Consider the following 27,720-nt stretch of genomic DNA (forward strand, 5'->3'; position numbering starts at 1 on the left):
AGAGAGAAGACACCGGACAGACTCACTCTACGCGGCGACGTCGCTGCTGTAGCCGCTGCTGATGAGGGAAGACGCGTAAAGACGTCGCCGCTGATGTCGCCGCTACCGCTGCTGTTGCTCCGTGACTACAAAGGATGATGTGATGACCTCACTCCGCTTCCGCTACACCCGCACTTCCTGGACTTCAAAATAAGAGCCGGCCTGTTGAAAACAAAAACTGAGTAGCTAAATAGACTAGAACATTTCCTCTGGGGACATTTTGAAAGGCCCACGGGGCTACTGCCGGTTGTGCCATCTCTGTTGTAGTATATTATCCACCTAAACTCTTTTCTTTATTGTCTTGTATTATCTTATGTTCTTCTTTGTGTATTTTCTAGAGTAAAGAAATGTGTAGACTAATGCCCTGCTTCACTGGTTTTATATTTAGCACAGAAAGAATCTGTCTTGTCAGGTATCCTGAGACATGTGTTTCTTGTCTATTACCCTTGGTGGGTCATAGTTTCTGGGGATACTGGACACTAGCCTATCTATTCTTAAGTTAGCTTGGTCAAGAGGTTAAATGTCAGAAAGCTAAGGATAAATTCTGTTTTTAGATCCTGTCTTTGTCTGACCATCCTGATCAAACATATCCTTCTGTGGGAGAAGGTGGAGTTTTAGAAAACGTATATAAGGTTTGAGATTTCAGGCCAAGGGAGAGTCATCTCAATTCTTGGCACCAGAGATGCTCCACGATTCGGCATTTTTGTACACTGTTCTTCTTCTTGTAATAAACTCTTTTTGAATGCAAGAAAAGACGTGTCGGCGGTGATCCCTTCTCTTCATCAACACATCAATATACCACACTGTCAACATGGGAATCAAACCCACGATCTTAAGGTCAAGACAGAGCTGATTAGACAGACACATGATCATCTTTCTATAAGCACTGATATGGAGGAGCTGTAACCACATTAGGTTACCTGTGTGTGTGTGTGTGTGTGTGTGTGTGTGTGTGTGTAATCACATGAAGTTACCTGTGTGTGTTAGAGTGTGGGAGAGGAGTGCGCGCTTCCGCACGCATTTGTATGTTACCTGTGTGTTTTGATGTGTGTGTGTGTGTAACTGTAATCACATGAAGCTGGCTCTAGAGTCTGTGTGTGTGTGTGTGTGTGACTGACTTGACACATAGTTAGTTAGTAGCTGCATCCTGTGTCAGTCTGATTTAGCTGTGTCTCTGTTTATAAACATTTAAACGAGCGCCAGGTGGATTGTTTATGAAGTTAACGAGCTCTGGCCTGAGGATCAGACATTACCACGGCAACTCAGGGAGGTTACCACGGCGATAGGGGCCCCTCCAGGCTGAGACAGACAGAAACGTTGAGAAAAAGAGTGATTTTCTGCCTCTGCACTGGTCTCGCAAAAGGCTTACTGTGACAAAACGGTAACTCCTATCAGAACAAAACACAGATCAACGTTGCTCTAAGGACTTCCTGAAAAATTTGGTACAATTTGGTGTTTCTACAGTGAATATTTTGGAGACGCTGGCAGTTTTAAAACATCGGTCCGTTCTGCTCCTCTCAGAAAATATTTGTATTGGACTCAATGAGGAGCAGAGACAGACGTGGCCGCACTCAGAGGCTGATTCCGTAAATTTTGTAAGTCTCTCTGATATGAGAGATAACAAGTTTGTCTTACAAATTCTGAAAAAATCATGTGTGTAGAGTGTAAATTGTGGCCGGGCCGAGTGTAGAAAGAGAAAAAATCTGGAGTTTTTCTGGCATTTCTCCCACTCTAACTGATGATGTCACGTGCTCTGACACGAACATTCCATGCAATACACACCCATTATAATCTCATAATTTCTCCAAAAATGATCATGGTCATTGATCGGGGATTGATCAAAAACTATATGACCTATCAAAACGTGGAGTAATACGACAATACACAAGACTTGTGTCTACTGTTTAAAGTTTAAATGGAGTCTCTAGGTGAAAGTATGCCTGAGCAGTAGACGTTTGTTAAACTCCAATGATTGGTCTTTTTTGCTCTTTTTTTTCCGCCTGTCCCATTGACTTACATGCAAAATGCAGTTTTTCACGACGTACGTCGTTTGACACGAAAATGGCAATTTTCAGAGGGACACATCAGGAGAAAATCCACTTTGTTCACGACCTGTCTCTGTCTCTACGACACACTCTCGCCAGATTTGGCACTGATCTCCGACCTAGGCAACGTCAAACAAACGTTCGTGAACGCCCCCGCTAATTACAGTGTTTTAATCATTTTCGTCACTGTTAGTTGTGTAAATGTTTAATGTTACCATTAGAAAATATAAATAGCTCACTTTTGTCTACCTACAGCTTTTATAAATCCTCACGACCAATCACGATGTGCCACGTCATCGCCAGTCGTGGCCCCCGGACAAATCTGGCAGCCCGGACACATTTGGTACCTACAACGGCTGTTGAAAACAAAAACCGAGTACATAGATTAAGCATTAATATATAAACTAATGTGTTAATTAATGCTGAGTAATGCATACATAATGATAACTAATTACATTATTCAACTTCTACATTTATTAACTAACTTTGAGTAATAGGCTACATTAATGAATGTGTTTCCTAATCCTAAGTAATACATAATAATGATTGTTAATATATCTGTTAACAGTTAATTAAGTGTTTACTCTCTGAACCAGAGCCTCCTATTGGATCACAGCTTGTTAACTCCACTGCTCTAATTTTAGCCGTCGGCCTGTAAAACCTGACTTCTTGTGCACAGGCCTGTGTGTGTGTGTGTGTGTGTGTGTGTGTGTGTGTGTGTGTATGAAATGTTTAGTGTGCACAGTGAAAAGCTGTTTGTCTCTGTGTGAATGCAGAGCTGCAGCTGCTATTGTTGGATGGAAACAAACAGAAGACAAAGGTGGAGCCATGTTCTACTCACCTCATGATGAACGGGCTCAGTGTCGACCTTCTATCACATCTCAGTTTCTGGCTAGCAACAGAAACCCTCACATCTGATTGGCTGTCCAAGATCTTTTTCTTTTCTTTTTTTTTAATTACCCTGAATATAACAACAGCACTAATCCTGATGTGTTGGCTGCATTAGCTGAGAAGTGACCGACGAAAGGAACATGACTCTGGGTTACAGTGACAAACATGGAGGAGGCTTTAAACAAACAAAGGGCGGCTGTGACCTTTCATGAAGACTTTTACTCGTTATCGCAGTAAAAAGCTCATCTTTGCACCACTGACCCTACAATTTAGAAATTCAGAAACAAAAAAAGTAATTAAATATGTGGAAAAGTGGATTTTTTAACATCAAACAATATCTGTTTCCACAGTGAATCAACATCAAGAGCCGGAACTACATTCCAGACACAGCTGCTGGGCGGAGGGATTTCAAAAGAGAAAGTAGTTCCGAGTATTTGCTTCATGTGTCGTAATGTGACATAATGTTACATGATTATCTCATAGCGTGGTGAATGTGCAGGTCACAACTTGTCCACCAGAGCGTTGTGGAGTTGTTGGATTGTGTATTTGATGAGTTTGATGAGGGAAACCAAGAAATCCCATAATGAGCCTCCGTAGCGTAGCTCTGAGCAGCTCACGGCTCTGCTCCGCCGTTCTAAAAATAGCTTGCACCGACAATTAAAGGTAATAAACCTACTGCTATGACTATAGGGATTATGGTGAGAGGAGGATCTGACTAAATGTTGAACTATTCCTTTAAATGGTTTTATCAAATGAATAAAACCTGAGGTGGATTTGTGTGAAACTTCTGAATGAATGAATCCAACTCTTTATTGATCCATTGCACATGTTTAATTACATAAAATACACCAACCAGTAACATTCACATGCTTCCTACTGGCGTCGGCTACAGAAATCTGCTCCATACTCCAAAAAAAAAGCCCACGTTTTGTTTTGAGGTAATACTGGATCTGGATCAGGTCTCGTAGTCCTGTTTCCTGTTTCTGCCCCGAGTAGTCCAGTCATATTATGAAAAAAGGTTGAACAAATTGCAACAGAAGCAAACTCAACTGATTTTGTATCCTCAACATCTCCTGAGTGAGGGAAAAAAAGCCCAGAAGAATCCCATCAGGGGAAAGTTTAGAAAAACACCCAAATATAGCCCATTCATATGCCTATTAATCTTCTCATGTGAATAGGGTAAAATTTTTAACCTTTAGATATCTCCATGAAAATTACTGAGTTGATTATTTACATTAAGACAAACAAAAAATGTATTACAAGTTTTTTGAAATTCTTTGTTAACATGAGCAAATTTGCATACATTTGCATAAATTCCACCATTTTGGCAGCACATGTATATATAAAGGTGCTGTGGTGGTACCAGCTTGAAAATTGGAATGAGCTGACTCCAGAGGTTCATAAAGGGACCTGTGTATTGTCTTGAAAATTCGCACCAAGTCACGGAGTTTACTTTCACTTTCGTCAGCTTTATACCAACTGTAGCTTTAATGAGCTAGGGTTAGCTTAGGCTACCATGTAAAACGAGTGCTTCCCACAGTGACGGATTCTTGAAAAATTGCAGTCATCTTGAAATTTAAAGTGATTTCTTGTCGGTTGACCGATGGAGTAAACTCATACCAATTTTCAAGCTGGTACCACCACAGCACCTTTATATATATAAATGTGCCGTCAAAACGGTGGAATGTATGCAAATTTATGTAAATCTGCTCATGTTAACAAAGAATTTGAAAAAACTTGTAATACATTTTTTGTTTGTATTAATGTAAGTAATCAACTCAGTAATTTTCATGGAGATATCTAAAGGTTAAAAATCTTACCCTATTCACGTGATAAAAATAATGAATAAGCGTATAAATAGGCTATATTTGGGTCTTTTTCTAAACTTTCCCCTAATGGGATTCTTCGGGGCTTTTTTTCCCTCACTCAGGACATGTTGAGGATACAAAATCAGTTGTTGAGTTTGCTTCTGTTGCAATTTGTTCAACGTTGAGCCCTTTTTTTTGGCCTAAAATGACTGGACTAGAGGCGGTTCAGAGTGATAAGGCCTGAAATCCAAACAGTCGCAGCTCCAGATCTAAGTCGAGGAGCGAGTCCAGTCACAGATCTACGGCAGTAACATCACAGTCGTGTCCGGTGAGCGCTCAACGCCGCCACTCAACGCCGTCGTCAGTGTTCGTGCGAGGCGGCGGTGGCGGCCGGCGCTCGCTGCTCGGCCGCGTGGTGTTTCTGCTGGTGGATCCTCAGGTTCTGCTTCCCGGCGAACCTCTTGCCGCAGTGCTGGCAGGCGAAGGGCCGCTCGCCGGTGTGGACGCTCTGGTGCGTCTTCAGGTGTCCCGACTGCGTGAAGCGCTTGCCGCACTGCGCGCAGCTGTACGGCCGCTCGCCCGTGTGGACGCGCACGTGCGTCTCCAGGCTGCGCGACGACGTGAAGCACTTCCCGCAGTAGCTGCAGACGAAGCGCCGGTCCCGGCAGAACCGGTTCAGGTCCACCAGAGGGTCCAGTCTGGAGCCGCCGCCGCTAACGCTGCTAACGCCGCCGAGGCCGAGGCCCAAGGCGAGGCCGGCGGCGCTCAGCTCGGACGCTTTATCCAGCAGCCGATGGTCCGGCGGTTTGAGGAACGGCCGGTGCAGCGCCGTCCAGGAGGAGCAGAGGTCCAGGTCCGAGTCGTAGGGCAGCGAGCCGAGCAGCGACGCGCCGCGCGGCAGCTCCGAGGTCCCGGGCGGCGGCTTCCTCGTGGGCGGAGCCTCGCAGTCCGACTCCGAGGCCAAGTCGAACACCACGTCCGACGAGTTGCTCTCGGCGATGGCGCCCGGCGACCCCGGTGAGTCCCGATGCTCCGTCTGATCCCACAGCCGCACGTCAACGTCGCCGGTGGCCATGTTGGAGATCACAACCCCCGACGGCCCCTCCTCGCTGTCGTCATGGTGGTCGTGGTCGTCGTGGTCGGCGTCGGGCGCCAGCGGCTGCACCTCCGTCCCTTCACACAGACACAGAGCTGTTAGTTTGTGCGTCAGTGAACGATGCGTTTGTCTCTGGTTAGTAACGTGTAGGGTTGGAAACTTTCCATGGTAATTAACGAGAATATATGGGAATAAACGGGAAAAAATACGAAATTTACAAAATTGAAATTTGGCCCTTAACAGAGAATTTAAATATAGTTGGGGAAAATATATTGTAGCATAATCTTGGCTAAAACAACCTTACAGTAGTAAGTAATATTTTACTCACCATTCATGTTTTTGTTGTTCAGTAAAACAAGAATTAAAACTTGATAAAGTTTTACTCACTAATAAATCTGTTGAAATGTCATGTTTTTTAATTGTAGGCTATTAATCTGCATGGATGTCTGCTTATGACAAAACTAAATATTTACATTTATGTTTGGATATGATACAGTTTGTTTAAATTACCCCCAATTTCCAGTTAATTCCCATAAATTCCCATAAATTCCCAATAATTCCCATAAATTTCCATAATTCCCATGCAGTGTTTCCTCTAGGATTTTTTTAAGGAGTGGCGCTCAGACCCCCCCCCCCCCCCCGTGATTGCCCCCCGCATACCGTAGCCCCCCCCCCGCGCACCTGTAGCCGGGTTTCCACCGAATCAACATCTCTTTTTTTTTTTCATGACAACTTCATGTCATGATGTATTTTTGCTATTCAAACAAACTACCACAGGTCATATTTCTCTTAGTTTGATAACCTGGGCCTTCTTCAGGAGACTTTTGGTTAAGTAACCGCACGGACAGCTCCTACACAGGATCGTTCTGCCGTCTCGTCGTTGTCGTTGTCGCTGCCGTCATCGCCGTTACCCCTCCTCCCACTCGCACCAGCGGACGGCCGCGGAGAGGAGGGGGAGTTTATGCACGTTTATGTTACAGCGCAGTAGAGGATATGTCCTGTTAAACTTACTGTATGCGCTACAATAACATCATCATAAGCCCGACGGACTGACACACACTTTTTAGTTTTTTTTTTCTTTTCCACCAGCACTGAGCGCGACGTCCGACACGAGAATCAAACTCGCTAATTTAAAAAAAAAAACACCGGCAACAGCGACCACTGATCTGTCCTGAGTCTGTTGTCATTCTGTCACCTGAGTTCAATGATTCTGCGGAAAAACAGGCTGTGGTCTGTCATCGAGGTGCAGAGGGGGTGCAAAGAGTAGATACTGAGCAAGATAGTTATCTGTAGTTTACCTTAGTAGCTACTCGCGAGGTGCAGTGCAGGACTCTGCTGTGAAGGTGGAAGAAAGAAATTTGAAGCAGCGGCGGCTAGGATTTAGCTGTGGCGGTGCGCCACTGCTAAATGAATGTAGAGGAAACACTGCCATGGAAAGTTTCCAATTTGGAATATTGAAAAAATTCCCCAGCTTAACTTCCCATGGAAAGTTTCTGGAAATTTACCGGACATTTTCTGCCCCTTTGCAACCCTATTAACGTGTTTCCTGTCTCACCGTCCTCGTTGATGAGCAGCTCGTCCGCGTCGTCGTCGTGTTCATTCACTTCCTCTTTTGTGATTTCGTCCTTAATCAGAACGACGTCCTCATCGATTTCCTCCTCGTCGGCCGCCACACAGTCCTGAGCAGAAAAACACCAAATAAACTCATTTTAATCAAGTTCATCACAAGAGAAAAGCTCAAGAACAGATATAACAACAGGTCGGTGTCAGCCAATCAGAAGAGAGGAGGAGGTTCTGAGCCTCTCTTCTGATTGGCTGACTGTTTTCTAAGTGATCCAATATAAAAAACAGAGCAGATTTCAGAATAAAACACTCAGAGAAACCAAATCCTGCAAAGTTGTTGTATGGTGGGTCCAGGTGGTGGTGAGGGGGCGGGGTTTAGTTGTGACATCACAAAGTGACAGGAAGTCCTGACGGCTGGTTTTAAGGCTCAGTTTCTGAATACAGGCTGTGTGCATTTCTCTGTGGACTGAGGCTTTGATACTTTCACAGTATTAATATAGAACCTAGAGCTGCTTTATAATCACACTACACATGGACATCTACCTTTATACTGTATGGAGCTTTAATACAAACATCTACCTTTATACTGTATGGAGCTTTAACACAAACATCTACCTTTATACTGTATGGAGCTTTAATACAAACATCTACCTTTATACTGTATGGAGCTTTAACACAAACATCTACCTTTATACTGTATGGAGCTTTAACACAAACATCTACCTTTATACTGTATGGAGCTTTAACACAAACATCTACCTTTATACTGTATGGCAGTGGCTCCCAAACCTTTTGTGGCCAAGGCACACCAAAGGACAAGTAAAAATCTCAAGGCACACCTATTGTTCAAAATAGCCTTCATAACACGTGTTATCACTTATATCATGTAAAATATCTGTAAATGTGCATAATTATTTAATAATGCCAAATAAAATGTGACAAAGAAAACTAGGCTACTCATACTTATTAACGAAATATTTCAAAGATTAATTTGAAACTTTATCAAATTAGGCTTCATCAAAGCAGCAATACAACCATTGAAACCAGACAGGTCACAATAACCGTCCATGGTCCTACAGATTGATCAGCATTGAAACAGCGAAATATGGGTTTTCTTTGAGGATTTTTTTTTTAAGAATTGTTTTTAGGTATAGAGTTTGCCTCTGTATTATGAAATGAGCGCATACAAAGTACTGATAGTAAATTAAAAATAATTATTTTTTGTGTAGTTGTATATTGCAATAATAATGTATGGTTGTCACAAAATCTCACGGCACACCTGGACTTGCCTCACAGCACACCAGTGTGCCGCGGCACACCGTTTGGGAACCACTGCTGTATGGAGCTTTAATACAAACATCTACCTTTATTTTGAAGGAGCTTTAATACAAACATCTACCTTTATACTGTATGGAGCGTTAACACAAACATCTACCTTTATTCTGAAGGAGCTTTAACACAAACATCTACCTTTATACTGTGTGTTACCTTGACTTGCTCTCACCTCTTTGGTTGCAGCGTTTATATCCGTTGCTGCCTCTAAAGCAGGAACTCGTCCTCGTCTTTTGAGACTGGAGGTTTTAGGTTGATTGACAGTTTGTAAGGCACAGTCTGGTTGAAGAAAGAAACAAAAGAAAAACACTTATTATACTAGTACTTTTATACCTGAAGTGAAAGCCAGTCCTTTCAAACAGCCTGGCTCTTTGTATTCACGTTCAATCTCATCTGAACCTACAATAACATCATAACTTCAGGGCTTCAGACTAAAAATGTTTACTCAGATCGAAAATTTAGGGATGTGCACCATAAATCGACTTGCAAAGCAAAAGTTCACATTTCCTTTTCTCCAGATTCTAATTTTATGGACAAAATGCCTCCATTTAGGGGCAGTCTGGAGCCCTGAACTTTATAATTTATTTCAACAAAATTACTGTGGTTTACAGGGTTAGCGCTTCCTGGACTGAAAAACCTTTTCTTTGAGGTGCTCTTTGGATGGGGATGGCAAATGCTGGTAGAAAAAGAAGAAATATCCAAGGTACTACACGCCTTTGTCAGGGAGTCAAACCTTTTTTAAGTCTTCCAAAATTGTGTTACTAATGGACAGGAGTAAAAAAAGATTTAAAGGTATAATATGTAGGAATTCCCCCCATCTAGCGGTGCGGTTGCATATCTGAACGTATTCATGATGTTGCATTCACGTGAAATCGGGCAGACGTCAGACAGACAACTGTATGCGGCTGTGATTCCATTGAAATACGTATTTACAGGGCCGTTGCTAGGAATTCTGGGGCCCCTGAAAGAATACGAAAGTGGGCCCCTGACTTTTCCACTTTTTTTTTCTTAGATTACGTATGTATTATCATTTTTTATTTAGCCTACTTTGTTTTGATGCTAATGTATGAGTATCAGTCAGGGTCTTATGCAGAATAATTAAGTCATACAAAGATTAGACTACTGGGGTTTTTTGTGGGCGCTGGGCCCCTAGAATTATCATCATCTTTCTTCCCTATACAACGGCACCATGTATTTATGAAAGCAATATTTGATTTTTGTAATAAAAAGCCAAATAAGTTACATACTGGGGCTTTAAGAAGCTTTAAGAAGGACTAAACTGGGCACACACAGAGTCAATCAGATGATTCATAACTTGTTCCTGATTGGATAAATTGGAAGTGTTACAACTGATCTGATCCACCATCCCCTGTCTCCACTATTACAACCTTTTATATACAGTCTATGATTATAACACCACTATAGAGTTGTGTTGCTGCGCGTGAGCACCGGAAAACACCTGTTCTGTTTATAGACAAGACAAGACAAGACCAGGGCCGTTGCTAGGAATTCTGGGCCCCCTTAAAGAATACTAAAGTGCCCCCCCCCCCCAACTTTTCCTTTTTTTTTTCTTAGACTACGTATGTATTATAATTTTTTATTTAGCCTTCTTTGTTTTGATGCTAATGCAGCATTACACTGCAAAAACTCAAGTATCTTAGCAAGAATATTTGTTTTATTTCTAGTCAAAATGTAATTTCTAGTCAAAACAAATCTCATTCTACTTAAAATAAGACTCATCATATTAAAAGTAGCTTGTTTTTAGACACTTTTTTTTTTACTTCTTTCAAACATATTTTCACTTAGAATAAGTAGAAAAAATCTGATAGTGGAGCAAGTTTTTCTTCCTTATTACAAGCACAAAAAACTTCCTTTCACTGGCAGATTTTTCTACTTATTGTGAATTTAAGTGAAAATGATCTAAAAACAAGTTCATTTTTAGGTAATGAGTCTTATTTTAAGTGGAAAGAGATTAGTTTTGACTAGAAATGAGACATTTGGACAAGAAATAAGACAAATATTCTTGGAAAGATGTTGAGTTTTTACAGTGTACTATGAGTATCAGTCAGGGTCTTATGCAGAATAATTCAGTCATACAAAGATTAGACTACTGGGGTTTTTTATGGGCCCCACTGGGCGCTGGGCCCCTAGAGTTATCATCACCTTTCTCCCCTATACAACGGCCCTGGACAAGACACTGTATATAACAATATATATAGATAATAATAAGTCTCCAGCAGCAGGTGTTACAATACTCACCGACAGTGAGGTCCATCCCCTCCGGGCCTCCGTAGTCCAGCAGGTGTCCTCCTCCTCCTCCTCCTCCTCCATCTCCTCCTCCTCCCCCCCGGTGTGTCCTCGCGATGACGGTCTGGATCGCGTGCAGCTTCCTCCGCAGGTCCTCGTTCTCCCGGTGGCTGCGCGTGACCTCCACCTGCAGCACCGTGTAGCTCTGCTCCACGAGCTCGCACATCTCCGCCACGGCCGCTCGCGCCAGCGCCTCCATGATGGACGTCAGCTGCGCGTGAAGCGCCCGGTAACGCGCCATGGTGATCGCGAGCTTTTAACGTTAACGCCCGAATCAGATAAATAAAAGGTGAATTATTAAACCAGGGTTAGTGAACGGAGAGGAGAGGAGCTGCTACCGGGAAACACCGAGCAACGGAGGGAGGACGGTGATGCTGTGTGTGTCCGTTGTTGTTTGTTGTGAGTCGGTTGTCTCCTCCTCCGCGTGTCGTTCAGTCACTTCCGTTATTACACTTTCAAAATAAGAGAGAACAGTGAAAGTCGGAGTGGTGCCTTCAGGACACCTTGTAAAGTTTAAACAACAAACCCACAGTGGTTAAATAACTAAAGAGACCCCACCCGAGGAGTTTGCTTTTGGTTATCCAACCTTTTTCCCGAACGTCAAAAACGTAACAGCCGCGGTTTTGCTCTTCCGGTGGAATTTTATGTTTACGTTTCCATGGTTTCGGTAGTCGCGGTAAATGCATGGATTTTTTTTTTTTCAATGAAAATCTGAAAAACGCATGGATCACCACACCAGCTTATGAATATTACAATTATATAAACCCACATTTCACTTTGTAAGCTGATCACTATCCCTCATCAGCATCTTCAGACTGACCCAAATCAAAATTTAGCTGCTGCAGATTGATGTAAATGGATATTAATAAAGTTTTTTAATCAGCTGATTACAACAGAGAGGAATGATAAAAGATGGATAACTTTCAATGATAGACCACATAGCACCGATGCAACATTTGAAGGACAGTAGAAACATATGGACTCACCCATAGGGCATCATCGTTGACTACCACCAGGGCAAACTCGTGCCGTTTGTCAATCTTGTGTTTAGTCCTGACAAACATCTCAACAATGGATATCGGACAAATTGACATCCTTGTTAAAAACCAGCGTTAATAGATCCATGCGTTTACCGCAACTATGACAACGACTGAAAACCAAAACGTAACCGTACAATTCCACCAAAACCGGCTTCCGGTTTTGACCATCACGTTGTGGATAAAAGAGTCTCATTTAAAGGAGAATTCCGGTCATTTTTGACACCTAAATCGTTGTCCCGATGGTCACCCATTGTTGGGGTGAGCAAACAACGCGACTAAAATTGATGCAGGAAAACCGGAGTTACACCATGGCTAGACGGCGCTAGTGATAGCGGTAGCGGCAACGCTAACCCATGGGGGCATGGTTTCAGTTTCGTGGACGCTGTCCGGCGGGTCATGGGAATAACGCCACCGAATCGCCGTTAATGGTCGGAACTACGACCATAAACCTCCGACTTTCATTCTTGATCAATGAAAACATTCTTGGCAAATGTTTTCACTTTCGTCATCTTGCGCCGGGGTCCAAGAATTTCACCGTGTGAGCAGAGGCTCATGGGAAATGTAGTGTGAACTTAGCTTTCCAAAACTCCTCGTAGCCCCTTTAAAAAAAAACTCCACAAAACAATTAATAATCATATTAATATTTAAGAGTTGTATTGATTGTAATCATAATAAGGTTTTTAATTCATTTTTTAAGCAAATAAAAGCCACCTCCACAACAGTTTGTTAGCTTGAGCCTTTCTTGAGTTGCTGTCTCCGTGTCTCGTAATGTGTTTTATGAAAAAAGAAACATAATTTCAGATAGAAACTAAGAAAGTATTTTATTATGGATCACTGTAGGAAACGCGTTAGATTTACTAAACAACTAACTGAAACATAGCCTCCCACATCAATTAATTGCACAAATAATCGCTTTGTTTTTTGCTGTTGTGTGTCCGCTGTAAGCGGTTTAGTAGTTTCCCACAGCACCTGAACGCAGCAGCAGCAGCAGGTTGGTTTCTACAGCAACGGCTGCTGACAACAGACGAAGATGGTTCACAGTAAGTTTAAAAAACATAAAATAACTCTCTTAAAAACATCAGTGTTGGTTTATTTGTGTGTTTCCTGTTGTTTGATGTAATTTTACACCTTTTCTGTACAAGTTTATCCTGATAGTCAAGTTTATAGTCTGGGAATTTTACAGTTTTAGAGTTTTATTTTACGCTGTTTACGTTAATGACACGTGATGTGTTAGCTTTAGTAGCGCTGTGACTAGGTAAAGTTAGCAGCAGGAGTTACAGTGAAAGTTGTAAAGAAATATCACCACCGGAACTTCTTCCTGTCTTTTTATTTTATTTTATTTTATTTTATGTGTTTGTTTGTCTCCTTTTTAATAGACATGGAGTCTAAATGTATAAATAAAGTTCACTGATAACTACTACTAGTTAATGCTGTCAGCCATTAGCAAACCAGTTACAACAGTAGTTCTAAAGTTCAGTTCTTTACCATGTGTAAAATAATAATAAAGTCAAATAGATTTAACCCTTGTATGGTATTTGGGTCAAATTGAACTGTTTCAAAGTTTTAAATGAAGAAAATTGGTACAAGTATGCTTTATTTCCACTTTAAACTCACTCTTTTCTGTTTTATCTAGATTAATTGCAACCATAAATCATATATGTGATCTATAATGTTTGAAATTGAGATAAAGACAGTAGATTACATGAATTCTGAATTGATTTTAAAACCCAAATAATGACCTGAGGGAAACCAGAGGGTGGCCCGTTGCTGTCCTGGGCTGTTGGTAACTTGGTGGTCCCTGGTGGTCCCTGGTGCTCCGTGGTGGTCCCTGGTGCTCCCTCGGGGTGTGGGGGCTGAGGGTGCGGTGAGTTAGCCAGGAGGCCCGTTGCTGTCCTGGGCTGTTGGTAACTTGGTGCTCCCTGTTTATCAACTATTTGTTGTTGGGCGTTTTCCTCTTTTTTTATGGTTTTTTTAAAATCAGATTTATTTTAATGTTTATTTAACAGGGACAATACATACAACATTGCCACAAAAAATAGAAAATGCGATGCGTATAAGACGTCTAGCTTCAGCTAACTTGCAGTCTTTGTCCCTGGTCAGGCTTTAGAATAGGATAAAATATACTGAATACAATAAATGTGATAATACAAATACAGTGGATAATAGGTAACATGAATAAATAAACACAGCTGCATTCAGATTAAACAATGAATTACACAAGTTAAATTTAACATTAAAGTGCTGTATTGACAATGACTTGAGAGAAGTTAATGTTCACAACTTAACATTTCTGCTGCTGCTTGAGCCGATAGATATCAGCAGATGAAGTGAGTCGGTGTTTTTCTTCATGTTGCTGTGTGTTGTGTCTCCTCCTCCAGTCACAGAGGACCTGGTCCGCCGGCGAGCCGAACACAACGAGTGTGAGATCTTCTCCCTGGAGGAAGTGTCTCTGCACCAGCAGGACATCGAGAGGATCCAGCACCTGGACCGGTGGTGCAGGGACCTGAAGATCCTCTACCTGCAGAACAACCTCATCCCCAGGATCGGTCAGGACACTTTTATAACATTTAAATCTCTGTATTTTGGTTTAACACGTCCTTCTTTTGAATATTAGAGGGGGTTGTTTGTATTGTTCATCTTTTCTTTAACGTTGTATCTGTTCATGTAGAGAATGTCGGCCGCCTGAAGAAACTGGAGTATTTGAATCTGGCCTTGAACAACATAGAAGTCATTGAAAACCTTGAAGGTCAGTATGAAACACTTCACTGTTCATTGTGTTTATTATTTATGGAGATTAATCAGTTTATAGATAAGCTGTAATAGGAAACAGGTGAAGAACCGCGATACAGAGGAGCCGACAGATGTTTAATATGATAATGGACATAAATTAGATCAAGTTTAAATAGAGCTATACACACATCATTAAAGGGATAGTTCAACATTTTGGCAAATTGGCCCATTGCCATAATCCCTATAGTCATAGCAGTAGGTTCGTTACCTTTAATTGTCGGTGCAAGATGTTTTTAGAACGGCGGAGCAGAGCCGTGAGCTGTTCAGAGCTACGCTACGGAGGCTCATTATGGGATTTCTTGGTTTCCCTCATCAAACTCATCAAATACACAATCCAACAACTCCTCAACGCTCTGGTGGACAAGTTGTGACCTGCACATTCACCACACTATGAGATAATAACACAACGTTACCACACAGAGTTGTTTTAGAGGGAAATTCATGCAAAACCGCTGATGCACGTTGCCTTCAGGGACAGTTTTTCATCAACAGTCTCTGCATTTCCCTCTAAAACAACTCTGTGTGGTAACGTTGTGTTATTATCTCATAGCGTGGTGAATGTGCAGCTCACAACTTGTCCACCAGAGCGTTGTGGAGTTGTTGGATTGTGTATTTGATGAGTTTGGTGAGGGAAACTAAGAAATTGCAGCTCTGAGCAGCTCACGGCTCTGCTCCGCCGTTCTAAAAACAGCTTGCACCGACAATTAAAGGTAACGAACCTACTGCTATGACTATAGGGATTATGGCAATGGGCCAATTTGCCAAAATGTTGAACTATCCCTTTAACATACTCACATTTTTTAATACATAAACATGTTCTTAATACAGAAATGTTTTATCCATTTTAACCCATGACATCATGTCCTGTCCTGCCTGTGTGTGTGTGTGTGTTGTGTTGTGTGTGTGTGTGTGTGTGTGTGTGTGTGTGTGTTGTGTTGTGTGTGTGTGTGTGTGTGTGTGTGTGTTGTGTGTCCTCAGGCTGTGAGAGTCTGCAGAAGTTGGACCTGACGGTGAACTTCGTGGGCCGTCTGAGCAGCGTGGCGTCTCTGCAGCTCAACGTGCGGCTCAGAGAACTCTTCCTGGTGGGGAACCCCTGCACCGAGTACCACGGCTACAGACAGTACGTGGTGGCGGCGCTGCCTCAGCTACAGGTACCGACTCCTCCTCCTCCTCCTCACACGTCACATGACCTCACCTCACCTGGCCGGGGGTCTGGGACCACACTTTATAGAGAGGCCGAAGCGGAAGCAGGAAGTAACGTCACCATGGGACCATTTTTTGTTAAGCATTTCTACCTTGTCTTGATTTGTTTTTATACATTTCTCTGCTGTTGTCTGCTGCTGCAAGCCTGTAAATGTCCCCACCGTGGAACGAATGTTATGTTATGTTATCTCTTATTGTAGCATACCCTCCGAAAGATTTAGGACTCGACTGGTGGTTTTCAACATTTATTTCCATAAACCATTCCGTAACCAACTCGATGAATACCAACGTGAGAACTGATAAGACACAAAGATACACTAGTTACATTTATGTTTTCATTATGTGCAAAACAGTTAGCATAGCTTTAGCTTTCTGATACAAATCATCAACACAAGTACCGTAAACACTACAAATTGCTAACCTTGTGCCTCCTCGGGGGGTTGCTATTTCCAGTCCTTTATTGTTCATTTACCGCAACTCTTTTATTGCCTCTTTTTCCTTTGTTTACGTTAACTTTTTACTTTCGCCGTTGACTCGTTCCGTATCACCTTGTTTTTTACCGGAAGACACAACATAGCCAGGAAGTGACATAGTAGGTTAGCGATCTCTTCAAAATAAAAGCTCATTCGACCATTCTAACAGTACCAGGCTGCCCTCCTGTGGACAAAATGATCAACAGCAACACACAAAACCCAAACACACAAAACCAAAAAGTGGTCTGCTACACTCCCACCAAAATTATTTGTGTTCCACATTAAATACTGTGAGTGTGAACTAAGAATAATTTTCTCAATAAGAGTGTCATTGTCTTTGTGTAGCCACATCTTAAGAAGCTTCAAAAAGCAGAACTAACTTCTGCACTGGGCGTTCCAATATTGAAGGTTTGGCAAGACGCTCACCCTTCTTGCTCAGATTCTTATCTCCTACTGAGATTTTCACTCTTCTTACAAGTCCATCCTTGCCGCTGACAGTCTCTATGACTCTTGCGAGTCTCCATTCACCTCTGGGTAACAGTTCATCTTTGTCCATCACTATATCACCCACCATTAGATTTCTTTTTGGCGTGTGCCACCGCTGCCTTGTGGTGATATTGTGGAGATATTCTCGTTTCCATCTACTCCAAAACTGTTCCAATAAAAACTGCACACGACGCCATCTCTTTGCTCCGTACAGGTCCTCTCTAGGGAATGTGCCTGGTGGAGGAAGTGCTGTACTGGACTTCATGTTGAGGAGATGATTGGGGGTGAGAGGTTCAAGGCTGTCAGGGCAGTTCAAGTTATCAACAGTGAGAGGTCGGCTGTTGACTATGGCCATGGCTTCGTACAGTACAGTCCTTAATGAAGCATCGTTGAGTCTGCCTTGAGAAAGAGACAGGGTAGAGCTCAGAACACTTCTGACGGTCTTTATCTGGCGCTCCCACACGCCCCCAGCGTGACTGGAGTGAGGTGCATTCATGATGAAATCACACTGTTTCTGTGACAGGAATGTGTTCAGTCTCTGTGTGTCAAGTTCTTGTAAAGCTGTTTTGAATTCATTCTTGGCACCAACAAAATTGGTGCCCTGATCACACTGAATTTGACGGACTGCACCACGGAGAGCAATGAAACATCGCAGGGCGTTGATGAAGGTGTCCGTGGACATATCCTCTAACATCTCGATGTGAATGGCTCGTGAGCAAAAACAAGTAAAGAGCAGGCCGTATCGTTTATGCTGTTTTCTTCCCTGTGTCGTCATGAAAGGGCCAAAGCAATCCATACCACAGTGTGTGAAAGGAGGGGAGGGCTCGACGCGTTCAACAGGTAAGTCACTCATTCTTTGACCCTCTGCAGCTCTCCTGAGTTTACGACAGATCACACACTGATGGATGTATGATGTTACTGCTCTGCTCATTCCAGGAATCCAATATCCACTGGCTCTGATTTCATTTATTGTGAATCCTTTTCCTTGATGTTTTGTCTTTTCATGGTTGTGAGCTATTATTAACTTTGTCACATGGTGCTCTTTAGGAATGACAATTGGATGCTTGAAGGAGTCAGTGAGTGACGAGTGGCGGAGTCGTCCTCCCACCTTGAGGAGACCGTCTGTGTCGAGGAAAGCATCAAGGTGGTGTAATTTATTGCCACGCTGTAGTTGATTACCTTTGCTCAATGATTTGATTTCCTCTTCATATGCTTGTCTTTGCAGATCCAGGATTATGACACGCTCAGCACTTTCTCTTTCACTCACTGTTGAAAGAGCATGTGATGTGATCTTTTTGACTCGTCGAAGCAGGCGGGCTACAGCTCTGGTAGCTCGGGACCATGATGAGAACTTGAACAGGCGGTCGACAAGACTCATTATTTCTGTAGTTTTTGTTTGCAGGGCTTGTGCCTTTTTGACTTCTGGATCCCCTATGGACAGGTCTGGCACTGCATCATTTTCCATGGGTAACTCCTTCTCCCAGAGAAACATGGGGCCGGTGAACCAATCAGATGCAAGTAGTTCAGTTACAGTTTTACCTCGGGATGCTCCATCTGCTGGATTCTCATCCGTAGGGATGTAGCGCCATTGCTGTGGGTCTGTACAGTGGCGGATCTTCTGGACCCGGTTGGCTACAAAAGTGTGAAATCGCCGTGCATCGTTATTTATGTAGCCTAACACCACCTTTGAATCAGTCCAAAAGTATTCTTTTCCATCAACAATTCTCAATTCTTCTCGGAGCATGTTACTGATGGAGACTGAAACCACTGCTGCAGTTAATTCGAGCCGTGGTATTGTGGTCACTTTTGTTGGAGAAACACGGGCCTTTCCTATCACCAGTGAGCAGTGAATCTCTCCTTTCTTGTTCTTGACTCTCAGATAAGAGCATTGCCCGTATCCGCTTGTGCTCGCATCTGAGAAGTGGTGTAATTCAGTCTCTACAACTTCTCCAAAGTCAGCAGGTAAGTAACAGCGATTGATGTTTATTTTCTGTAGGTTGGTGAAATCACGTTGCCAACTCTCCCACCGTGGTTTTAACCTCTCTGGCAGGGGTTCATCCCAACCAGTGCCCTGGTAGCACATCTCTTGGAGGATTCTCTTTCCGTTGAGGACATATGGTGCGAGGAAGCCGAGAGGATCATATATGGAAGCGACAGTAGATAATATGCCTCTCCGTGTGGCTGGTTGGTCCTTTAAGGTGTTGTTGAATCTGAAGCTGTCCTCTTTTATGCTCCATTGAATTCCTAAAGCTCGTTCTAGTGTGTCATTGAATGTTAAGTCCTTTGTGTTTGTCTCTGTTGCACACTCTGATGGGGGCAGGCTCTGCAATACAGCATGGTTATTTGACACAAATTTGTGGAGACGGAGACCACCTTTGCTGCATATCTCCCTTGCCTCCTGTGCCAACTGAATGGCTCTTTTCACATTGTCTGTACTTGTCACTCCGTCGTCTACATAAAAGTCTTTTGCAACAAATTGTGCTCCTACTGGGTGTGAGTGGCTGTGTTCTTTGGCTAAATACTTGAGTCCATAATTTGCACACCCAGGGGATGACACCGCACCGAAGAGGTGTACTTTCATGCGGTACTCCTGAGGTTGTGTTGTTGTATCTCCATCCTTCCACCAGAGGAACCGGAGGTAGTTGCGGTCTTCCTCTTGGACATGAAATTGGTGAAACATTTTCTCTATGTCACATAGAAGAGCAATGGGATGCCGTCTGAATCTTATAAGAATACCTGTCAGGTTATTGATCATGTCTGGTCCTGGGAGCAGGTGTTCATTTAAGCTTGTGCCACAGTATTTTGCAGAGCAGTCGAACACAACACGCAATTTGTCAGGCTTCTGAGGGTGATATATGCCATGATGTGGAATATACCACCGCTCACCTTCAGTTCCATCTGTGGGCACTTCTTCCACGTCACCTCTTTCTATGATTTCCTTCATGTATGTTGTGTAGTCTCTTTTGTATTTTTCATCCCTGCTGAACTTGCGTTGAAGATGACTGAGCCTGATTTCAGCGAGCCTTTTGTTGTCAGGTAAGGAGGGCCGTTTTCTGAATGGAAGAGGCATCTCGTAATGTCCCTGGGCATTTTTCTTTATACCATCCTTGAGTGTGCTCAGGAACATGAGGTCCTCTTGTGAGACAGTTTTGTCATCTCCTTTCGTGTCCTTAAAGTCTGACTCCAGGACGCTGATCACATCCATCGGCGTTACTGGAGGAAGTTCCTTTACCGTGACTCTGTGACACAGGCTGGACTGTCTTCCATTAAAGCCAGGTGTAGAGCAGCCCACAATGCTCCACCCCAAGTCTGTGAGGACGGCGTAGGGCTCATTGTCTGCTCCATCAATCAGTTGTCTGGGTTTTATAGCTCTTGGACAGTTATACCCAATGAGGAGTCCGACATCACAGCTGAGGAGAGGGGGTATCTGATCTGTGATTGCTGCTAGGTGAGGCCATTGTTTTGCTGTTTGATGGGTAGGTATGTTATCACGGTTCATGGGGATACAGTCTTTTGTGTATGAAGGAGGGAGATCAATGTAAATGCCTGAATTGTAGCCTCTGACACGAAGTCCTTCTACTCTTTCACTTTTCATTATCATGCTCTCTCCTAGCATAGTAGTGAGTTTCAGTTGTACAGGGAAAGTGTTTGGTTGTAATTCATCACTTACTTCTCTCTCTATGAAGGTGCTGTCGCTCTGGGTGTCCAGCAGTGCATAGACGAGCTGTTCTTTGGACGGCTGGGTGGCAGAGGAGATCCACACAGGGACAATCATGGAGGTGCTGTATGACTGACCCTCTTTAGTGACACAGAGTGGGCTAGCCGTCACAATTTCATTTGAACAGTTTGTGTTCACATTTGCTGTAATTTTCCTTCTTTCCATGCTTACAGGTCTGTCTTTCTCCTCATACCCTTTGTAATGTTCATCATGTAGACAGGTGGGATGTCTTCCCTTGCACAGATCACAGGTGTGACGGTGACGACATTCCTTGGCGCTGTGACCTGGTTTGACACATCCATAGCACAGTTTATTGTCTTTTATGAATGTTCGTCTTTCCTCGAGAGATTTTTCTTTGAATTTTGAGCACTTGGATAGTTGATGCTTGTCATCTTTGCACCACATGCAGGGAGGCTTTTCTTTTCCATAGTTTGACCTTATGTTTTCAGTGTTTGCATTTGTTTGAGTGCTGAAGACACTTACTTTGTTTCCCTTTGTTTCAATTGTGTTTCTTTTGACGTAGGATGAGCTGGATGAGTGTAAAGCATGCAGGGAAGTGATTGGGTTACATGCTATCTCCGCTTCCACTGACACAAATCTGGCGAAGTCTTCAAAAATGGGGAAGTCTCTTCCTTCCATGAGAGCTATTGAGACTTGACGATTCCAGCGTGCTGCTAGCCAATCTGGGACTTTCTGTGTCAGCTTTTGATTCTCTTCACAATCATTCAAGATTTCTAAACCTCTCACGTGAGGCATGGCTTGGAGACAGGCATTTAGGAAATCAGAGAAGGCCCTTAACCCTTCAGCGTCTTTGGTTTGTACTTTCGGCCATTTTGACAGCTTGTCTCTGAAAGCCCTTTGAATGACAAATGGCTGCCCGTAGCGTTGGTTGAGCTTATTCCATGCATCTCTGTATGCTTCGTCATCGTCTCGGAAAAAGGTGCCTTCAATACATTTGTGAGCAGGGCCACTGACATATTTCTTTAGATAATAAAGTTTGTCGGCTGATGAGATGCTTTTTCTATCTATCAGTGACATGAATGAAGCTCTCCATTCAATGTAGTGGATGGGGTCTCCTCCAAACACTGTGGGCATTGGCATGGGGAGTCTGTTGATGGTTATGCTGTCTTGTATCGCTTGGGCTAAAGAGGAGATGTCAGTGGAGGAATTTGGTGGGACTATGGAAGGGTTTTGGTGATACACAGAGGGGATGGCAGGGCTCTGCCTGTTGTATCTACTGTCTTGTTGCTGTGTAGGCAGACTGTTCATTTGCTGTAAGGGCTGATTGTCAGTTTCCTGTCTGATTTCTCTGTCGTAGCTTTCCAGCCTCACACGTGCTACTTCTCTGTCCCTTTCTGCTTGCAAACGCTCTAATTCAGATTCCATCATCCTTATTTTTTCCTTCTGCTTTCTTTCTTCCTCCATTAATTTGCATTGAGCCTCTTTTGCAGCGAGCTCTGCGACTGCTTCAGCCCTTTTTGCAGCCATGACTGATGCTTCAGAGAAGTGACTATTAGCTGACTGAGAAGCAGTCCCATAAATGGAGTGGGCGTAGTTATGAGCATGGAGCTCACGGAGTTTGCGTTTTTCACGCTCTGCATCAAAGACATCGTCTATTCCGGATAAGCGTTCATTTATTATTTTCATAATGTCTTTAGTGACTGCCTCACAAGCATCTATTTTGCGTCTTAAATCAGCGGATGGGGTGGTACCCTGTCTTATTTCGTGGTAAATTTTCATGATGTCATCTTTTCCGTTTTCAACAGTGTCTGCCATTTTAGCCAGTTCCATATCTGTTGTGTTTTGCTTTAGGTTTTCTTTCGTTGATCTGATTTGAATTTTCCATTGTTCATAAAGGCTAAGCAGTCTCCTTTCTTTTTTACTTTGTTCCTCCTTTTGATAGGCAAGAAACCTCTCTGTGGGTACACTTTTGCGTTCTGAATGACGTGGTATTTTTATTTCCTCAGTGTCATTCATTTCATGTTGAAGCTCAACTAGTTGTTTATTTTTGGTTTCAGTTAGCTCCTTTAATTCCTGCCATGACAAGCATTCTTCGTCCTTTTGATTTAGCAATCCTCTATTTTCTTCAATCTCTGCTTGTAGTTTATTTATCTGTTCCTTTAAGACATCCATTTTTACTGTATTTGTAGTCTTTACCGTCCCTTGAGCCATCACTTTACCATACGATGCTGTAGCGTAGCTCCGTGCTGTGCTGCTTGGCCGTGGAGTTCACAGACGGAGTGGCGATGCATGTGGTAAAGTTGTCACTGGTCCCTTGCTGGGCGAAGTCACCGGAGCCTTGCTGGACGAAGTTGTCGCTGGTGCCTCGCTGGGGTAAGTTCTCACTGTAGCATACCCTCCGAAAGATTTAGGACTCGACTGGTGGTTTTCAACATTTATTTCCATAAACCATTCCGTAACCAACTCGATGAATACCAACGTGAGAACTGATAAGACACAAAGATACACTAGTTACATTTATGTTTTCATTATGTGCAAAACAGTTAGCATAGCTTTAGCTTTCTGATACAAATCATCAACACAAGTACCGTAAACACTACAAATTGCTAACCTTGTGCCTCCTCGGGGGGTTGCTATTTCCAGTCCTTTATTGTTCATTTACCGCAACTCTTTTATTGCCTCTTTTTCCTTTGTTTACGTTAACTTTTTACTTTCGCCGTTGACTCGTTCCGTATCACCTTGTTTTTTACCGGAAGACACAACACAGCCAGGAAGTGACATAGTAGGTTAGCGATCTCTTCAAAATAAAAGCTCATTCGACCATTCTAACAGTACCAGGCTGCCCTCCTGTGGACAAAATGATCAACAGCAACACACAAAACCCAAACACACAAAACCAAAAAGTGGTCTGCTACACTTATCTTATCTTATCTTTAACGTCTGACATCGTGGTTTTGGCTGCACGAGTAAAACACACAAGGCAGAATTCAAAGTTATTAGAAGGAAAAATAGGTTTTAACACCAAACCTCTTCCACATGTTTTCCTTTCATCAGCTGCTCATTTTATGAAAACTCAACTTCCTGTCTCACAGTTTAGGCCTCAACCAGTAAATCATGACGTCAAGTTAAAGCAGAAGTAAGCAGAATATTTATGTTAATATCAGTCTTAAATAGTTCTATCTTCCTTAGTGTTTGGTCTGAAACACGGGTCTGTCAGTCACTCTGCTCTGCTGTAAGCCGAGGAGAAAACTTTCCTTGTATCCTACAACCTTTATCCAATGAGGAGAGAGAACGGCATAAAGGGGCGGTCCTCTCTGTGTGTGCAGCCAAGGGATGCACGTGAATGTGGTGACATAGGGACGAGGGCGGGGACTGCTAACTCCATCGGCTGACAAGAAGTTAGCCAAAACCACCGGATCACTTACTTCTACTTTAAGTTGGTAAAACTGTGTCATTTAGACTCCACAAACAGAATGAAAGTCAAATATTTCATTTACAACAATATGAAACAATAGAAAATCTTCTGCACAGCGTCGTCAGTCTCAAACTGATGAGTTGTATCTATAGAGAGGCTGAAGCGGAACCAGGAAGTAACGTCGCCATGGGACCTCAACTCGGAAAAAGTCTCCATGTAAATGAACGGGAGTCAAAGTTTTATTTCGTGATCCGACTGAATTGCGCCATGAGAATAAAATATGTCCTCTACCTGTTTAAAACATCACGTTTCATGAAGAGAAATCAGAACTTTGTTGTAAAACGGCAACAGAAGAATGTATTTAGTGTGAAGACGCTCTACGGATACAGATCTGGTGTCGCACAAAAAATACGTCACCAACTGACACGGGAAAGGAAGGACGCCATATTCTTTCTGGTTACGGATTCTTCTGAGTTTTATTCTACAATAGTTTTACAATAAACTGCTGATTCCTCTTCATGAAACGTGATGTTTTAAACAGGTAGAGGACAGATTTTTTTCTCATGGCACAATTCAGTCGGATCACGAAATAAAACTTTGACTCCCGTTCATTTACATGGAGACTTTTTCCGAGTTGAGGTCCCATGGGGCCGTTACTTCCCAGGGGGCAAAGCAAAAAAACAGACACCTGTTTCCTCTATAGATACAACTCATCAGTTTGAGACTGACGACGCTGTGCAGAAGAGTTGCTGGTTTTCTGGATTTCATATTGTTGTAAATGAAATATCTGACTTTCATTCTGTTTGTGGAGTCTAAATGACACAGTATAACAACTCAACTTGACATCATGATTTACTGGTTGAGGTCTGAACTGTGAGACAGGAAGTTTAGTTCTGATTAAATGAGCAGCTGATAAAAGGAAAACACGTGGAACAGGTTTCAGGGAAACTATCAGTCTGCTGTTAAAACCTATTTTTCCTTCTAATAACTTTGAATTCTGCCTTTTGTGTTTCACTCGTAGAGTAGAGAATACTTTACTCATCCCTAGGAGGGAAATTCAAATTAGTCCAGTAGCTCACACGACAATGACACAAAAAAAAGAAAAAAAAAAAAGAAAGATAGCCAAAACCATGATGTCAGATGTTAAAGATAAGATAAGATAAGATAAGACAGTCCTTTATTCGTCTACAGGTTTGCAGCAGCAGACAACAGCAAAGAAATGTATAGGACAGATTATAAATAGCAACTAGCAATAGCATCAAAAAGAAAGCTGGATTTATAATAGAGCATGATTAATGAATAATAAGAATAAGAAAGAAAAAAAAAGAAAGAATAAATAATAAAAAAGGTATATTATAAACTGTTTCCGTGTGGTCAGTGTCTGGACGGGACGGAGATCTGCCGCTCTGAGAGGATCAGAGCCGCTCAGGGACTGGAGGAGGTGAAGAGACGAGTGTTGGAGCAGGAGAGAGAATATCTGAGGAGGAGAGGAGAGGAGAAGGAGGAGGCGCTGAGGAAGGCTGCAGGACACAAGGAGGCAGGACACAAGGAGGCAGGACACAAGGAGAGGACAGCAGGCGTCCACAGCAGAGGGTGACGTGACTACTTCCTGAAGTGTTTGGTGATACTTTTTGTGATTAACTGATCTGAGCTCATGATCATATAAAGACAGACTCATTATTTATTTATTTATTGAGTCTTTATTGAACAGGTTCAGCGACGACATCAGAGGTTTATTAACATTAACACATTAAAACAGATCAGACCAACAACTTTAAAGGGATAGTTCACCCAAAATTCAAATTTTACTCATTATCTCCTCCCCCTCATGTGGACTAAGGGCTGGGAGAAGTTACAGAGTCCTCCGTTCCTTCTCTGAGTTACGGGGGGGTCCGCGCAGCAGTATTTGTCCATATAATGGTTGACAATGGATACCAACTGTCTTCGTAACAAAAAGACACACCAAAAAACATCCAAATACCTCCATGCTGCTCGTATGTAATGTCCCTCTTGTATTGAAGCCCCGACATGAGAAATTGTTCTGCCGGTCAGTGCACTGACACAGGAAGAGCAGTGAACCGAGACACTGGGAGCTTCCGCTACAAACAAGCTTAAAATATAGACCTTTAATTTTTTTCGGAACAATTTCTCATGTTGGGGCTATGATAATGAGTGAAATTTGAATTTTGGGTGAACTATCCCTTTAAACTTGCTCAGTTCATTCAGAGTAAAACGGGCCTGAAGTTGAAGTTCAGATTGTAATTTGTTCCGATCATTAGGAGCCAGAAACATCAATGTTTTGTTTTTTTTGCCCAGTTCAGTTTGTACATCAGGAACTACATTTAGTTACAAATGACAGAGTAACTGAAGATCAGAGACTGAGTTCATGTTCCTGTGTTAGAGGAGAGGAAGCAAGCAATGACAAGTGGTCATTCATTAAAAATCCTGGATATTTAAAGGAATATTTAAACATTTTGGCAAATTCTCCTCTCCCCATACTCCCTATAGTCGTAGCAGTAGGTTTGGTCCATGTTGTTCTGAGATCCAGTTCTGATCTCACAGCTTTTGAAGCAAGAAGCAAGAAATAGGACCACAATGGAAATATAACAAGCCTTTGGGCTTTATTGTGTTTTTAATCCTTTTGAACACTTGTCTAATGTTGTTCAATAAAGTTTTCAATCCATCAATCAGTCAATCAAGGTGAATCAAGACAGTCTGAAGTGACGGTGTCGTCTCTGTCTCTGTAGACCAGGGCTGGAGGGGAACCAGGAGGAGAAAGAGGAGGAGAAAGAGAACCAGGAGGAGAAAGAGGAAGAGAAGGAGGAGGAGAAGGAGAACCAGGAGGAGGAGGAGGAGGAGGACCAGGACCAGGAGGAGAAAGAGGAAGAGAAGGAGGACGAGGAGGAGGAGGAGGAGGAGGAGGAGGACGAGGAGCAGCGTGAGAAGGAGTTCTGGACCACGCCGTGTGCCTTCACCCCTGAGTCTCGTCTGGAGGCTCATCGCCACCTGGAGGAGAAGAGGAGGAGCAAGGAGAGGTCGGTGCTGTTCTGTCACTGACTGATGTCGTCATAGTTACACACACATGATGACCTCACACAGGTGATGTCACCACCGTTCAGTCCAGTGACCACATCTCACTCTGCCCATGGCTGCTCTTCAGCCTGGTGGCAGTGATGAATGAAAGTCAGTCTGTCTTTACATCTCACCTGCTGTGTCTCAACACAAATACTTCCAGACTTAAACTTTTTTTAGTACATAACTGTGTCTCAAATGGCAATCACAATTCAATATTGATTCATTTAAGGACCCTTCAGTTTTAATACCAGTTTTACTTGGAGAAATGGTGGACAAACACTAGTGAAGAATATAGTCCAGCTGAAGCGCTGTCGCCACGAACAGGAGCCTCCACCTGGGCTGAGCGGTTAGAAACCAAGGCGACTCGGTCCGGGTGGGTTAGCAAGTCAATGCAAAAAGAAGGTTTCTTATATTTACATCCAGAATTAGAAAGTTTTAATATTAAAGCGCATATAATTAAATGTAAAACTGGGATTTA

General features: G+C 42.8%; 2 protein-coding genes across 2 annotated transcripts in view; one reads left to right on the forward strand and one right to left on the reverse strand.

The window, feature by feature from the left end:
* Window positions 1–5,065: 5,065 nt before the first annotated feature.
* On the reverse strand, window positions 5,066–11,359 carry LOC146969827 (uncharacterized). The gene is made up of 4 exons (XM_085805335.1): window positions 11,034–11,359; window positions 8,947–9,053; window positions 7,435–7,558; window positions 5,066–5,956 (listed from the first exon to the last, which is right to left on the reverse strand). Exons 1-4 carry the CDS (start codon window positions 11,320–11,322, stop codon window positions 5,145–5,147), a joined length of 1,332 nt encoding a protein of 443 aa, XP_085661461.1. The 5' UTR covers window positions 11,323–11,359; the 3' UTR covers window positions 5,066–5,144.
* Window positions 11,360–13,019: 1,660 nt separating this feature from the next.
* dnaaf11 (dynein axonemal assembly factor 11) overlaps window positions 13,020–27,720 on the forward strand; it is a 56,395-nt gene continuing 41,694 nt past the window's right edge. The window contains exons 1-7 of the mRNA XM_085805372.1: window positions 13,020–13,161; window positions 14,500–14,667; window positions 14,790–14,867; window positions 15,890–16,062; window positions 25,546–25,760; window positions 26,710–26,737; window positions 26,961–27,202. Of these exons, the coding sequence (XP_085661498.1) occupies window positions 13,152–13,161; window positions 14,500–14,667; window positions 14,790–14,867; window positions 15,890–16,062; window positions 25,546–25,760; window positions 26,710–26,737; window positions 26,961–27,202 (914 nt within the window). The 5' untranslated portion in view covers window positions 13,020–13,151. The remainder of the gene's footprint in view (window positions 13,162–14,499; window positions 14,668–14,789; window positions 14,868–15,889; window positions 16,063–25,545; window positions 25,761–26,709; window positions 26,738–26,960; window positions 27,203–27,720) is intronic.

The sequence above is a fragment of the Trachurus japonicus genome, chromosome 17 (genome assembly GCF_045865225.1).
Source record: "Trachurus japonicus isolate A0001 chromosome 17, Traja_1.0".
Lineage (NCBI taxonomy): Eukaryota > Metazoa > Chordata > Actinopteri > Carangiformes > Carangidae > Trachurus > Trachurus japonicus.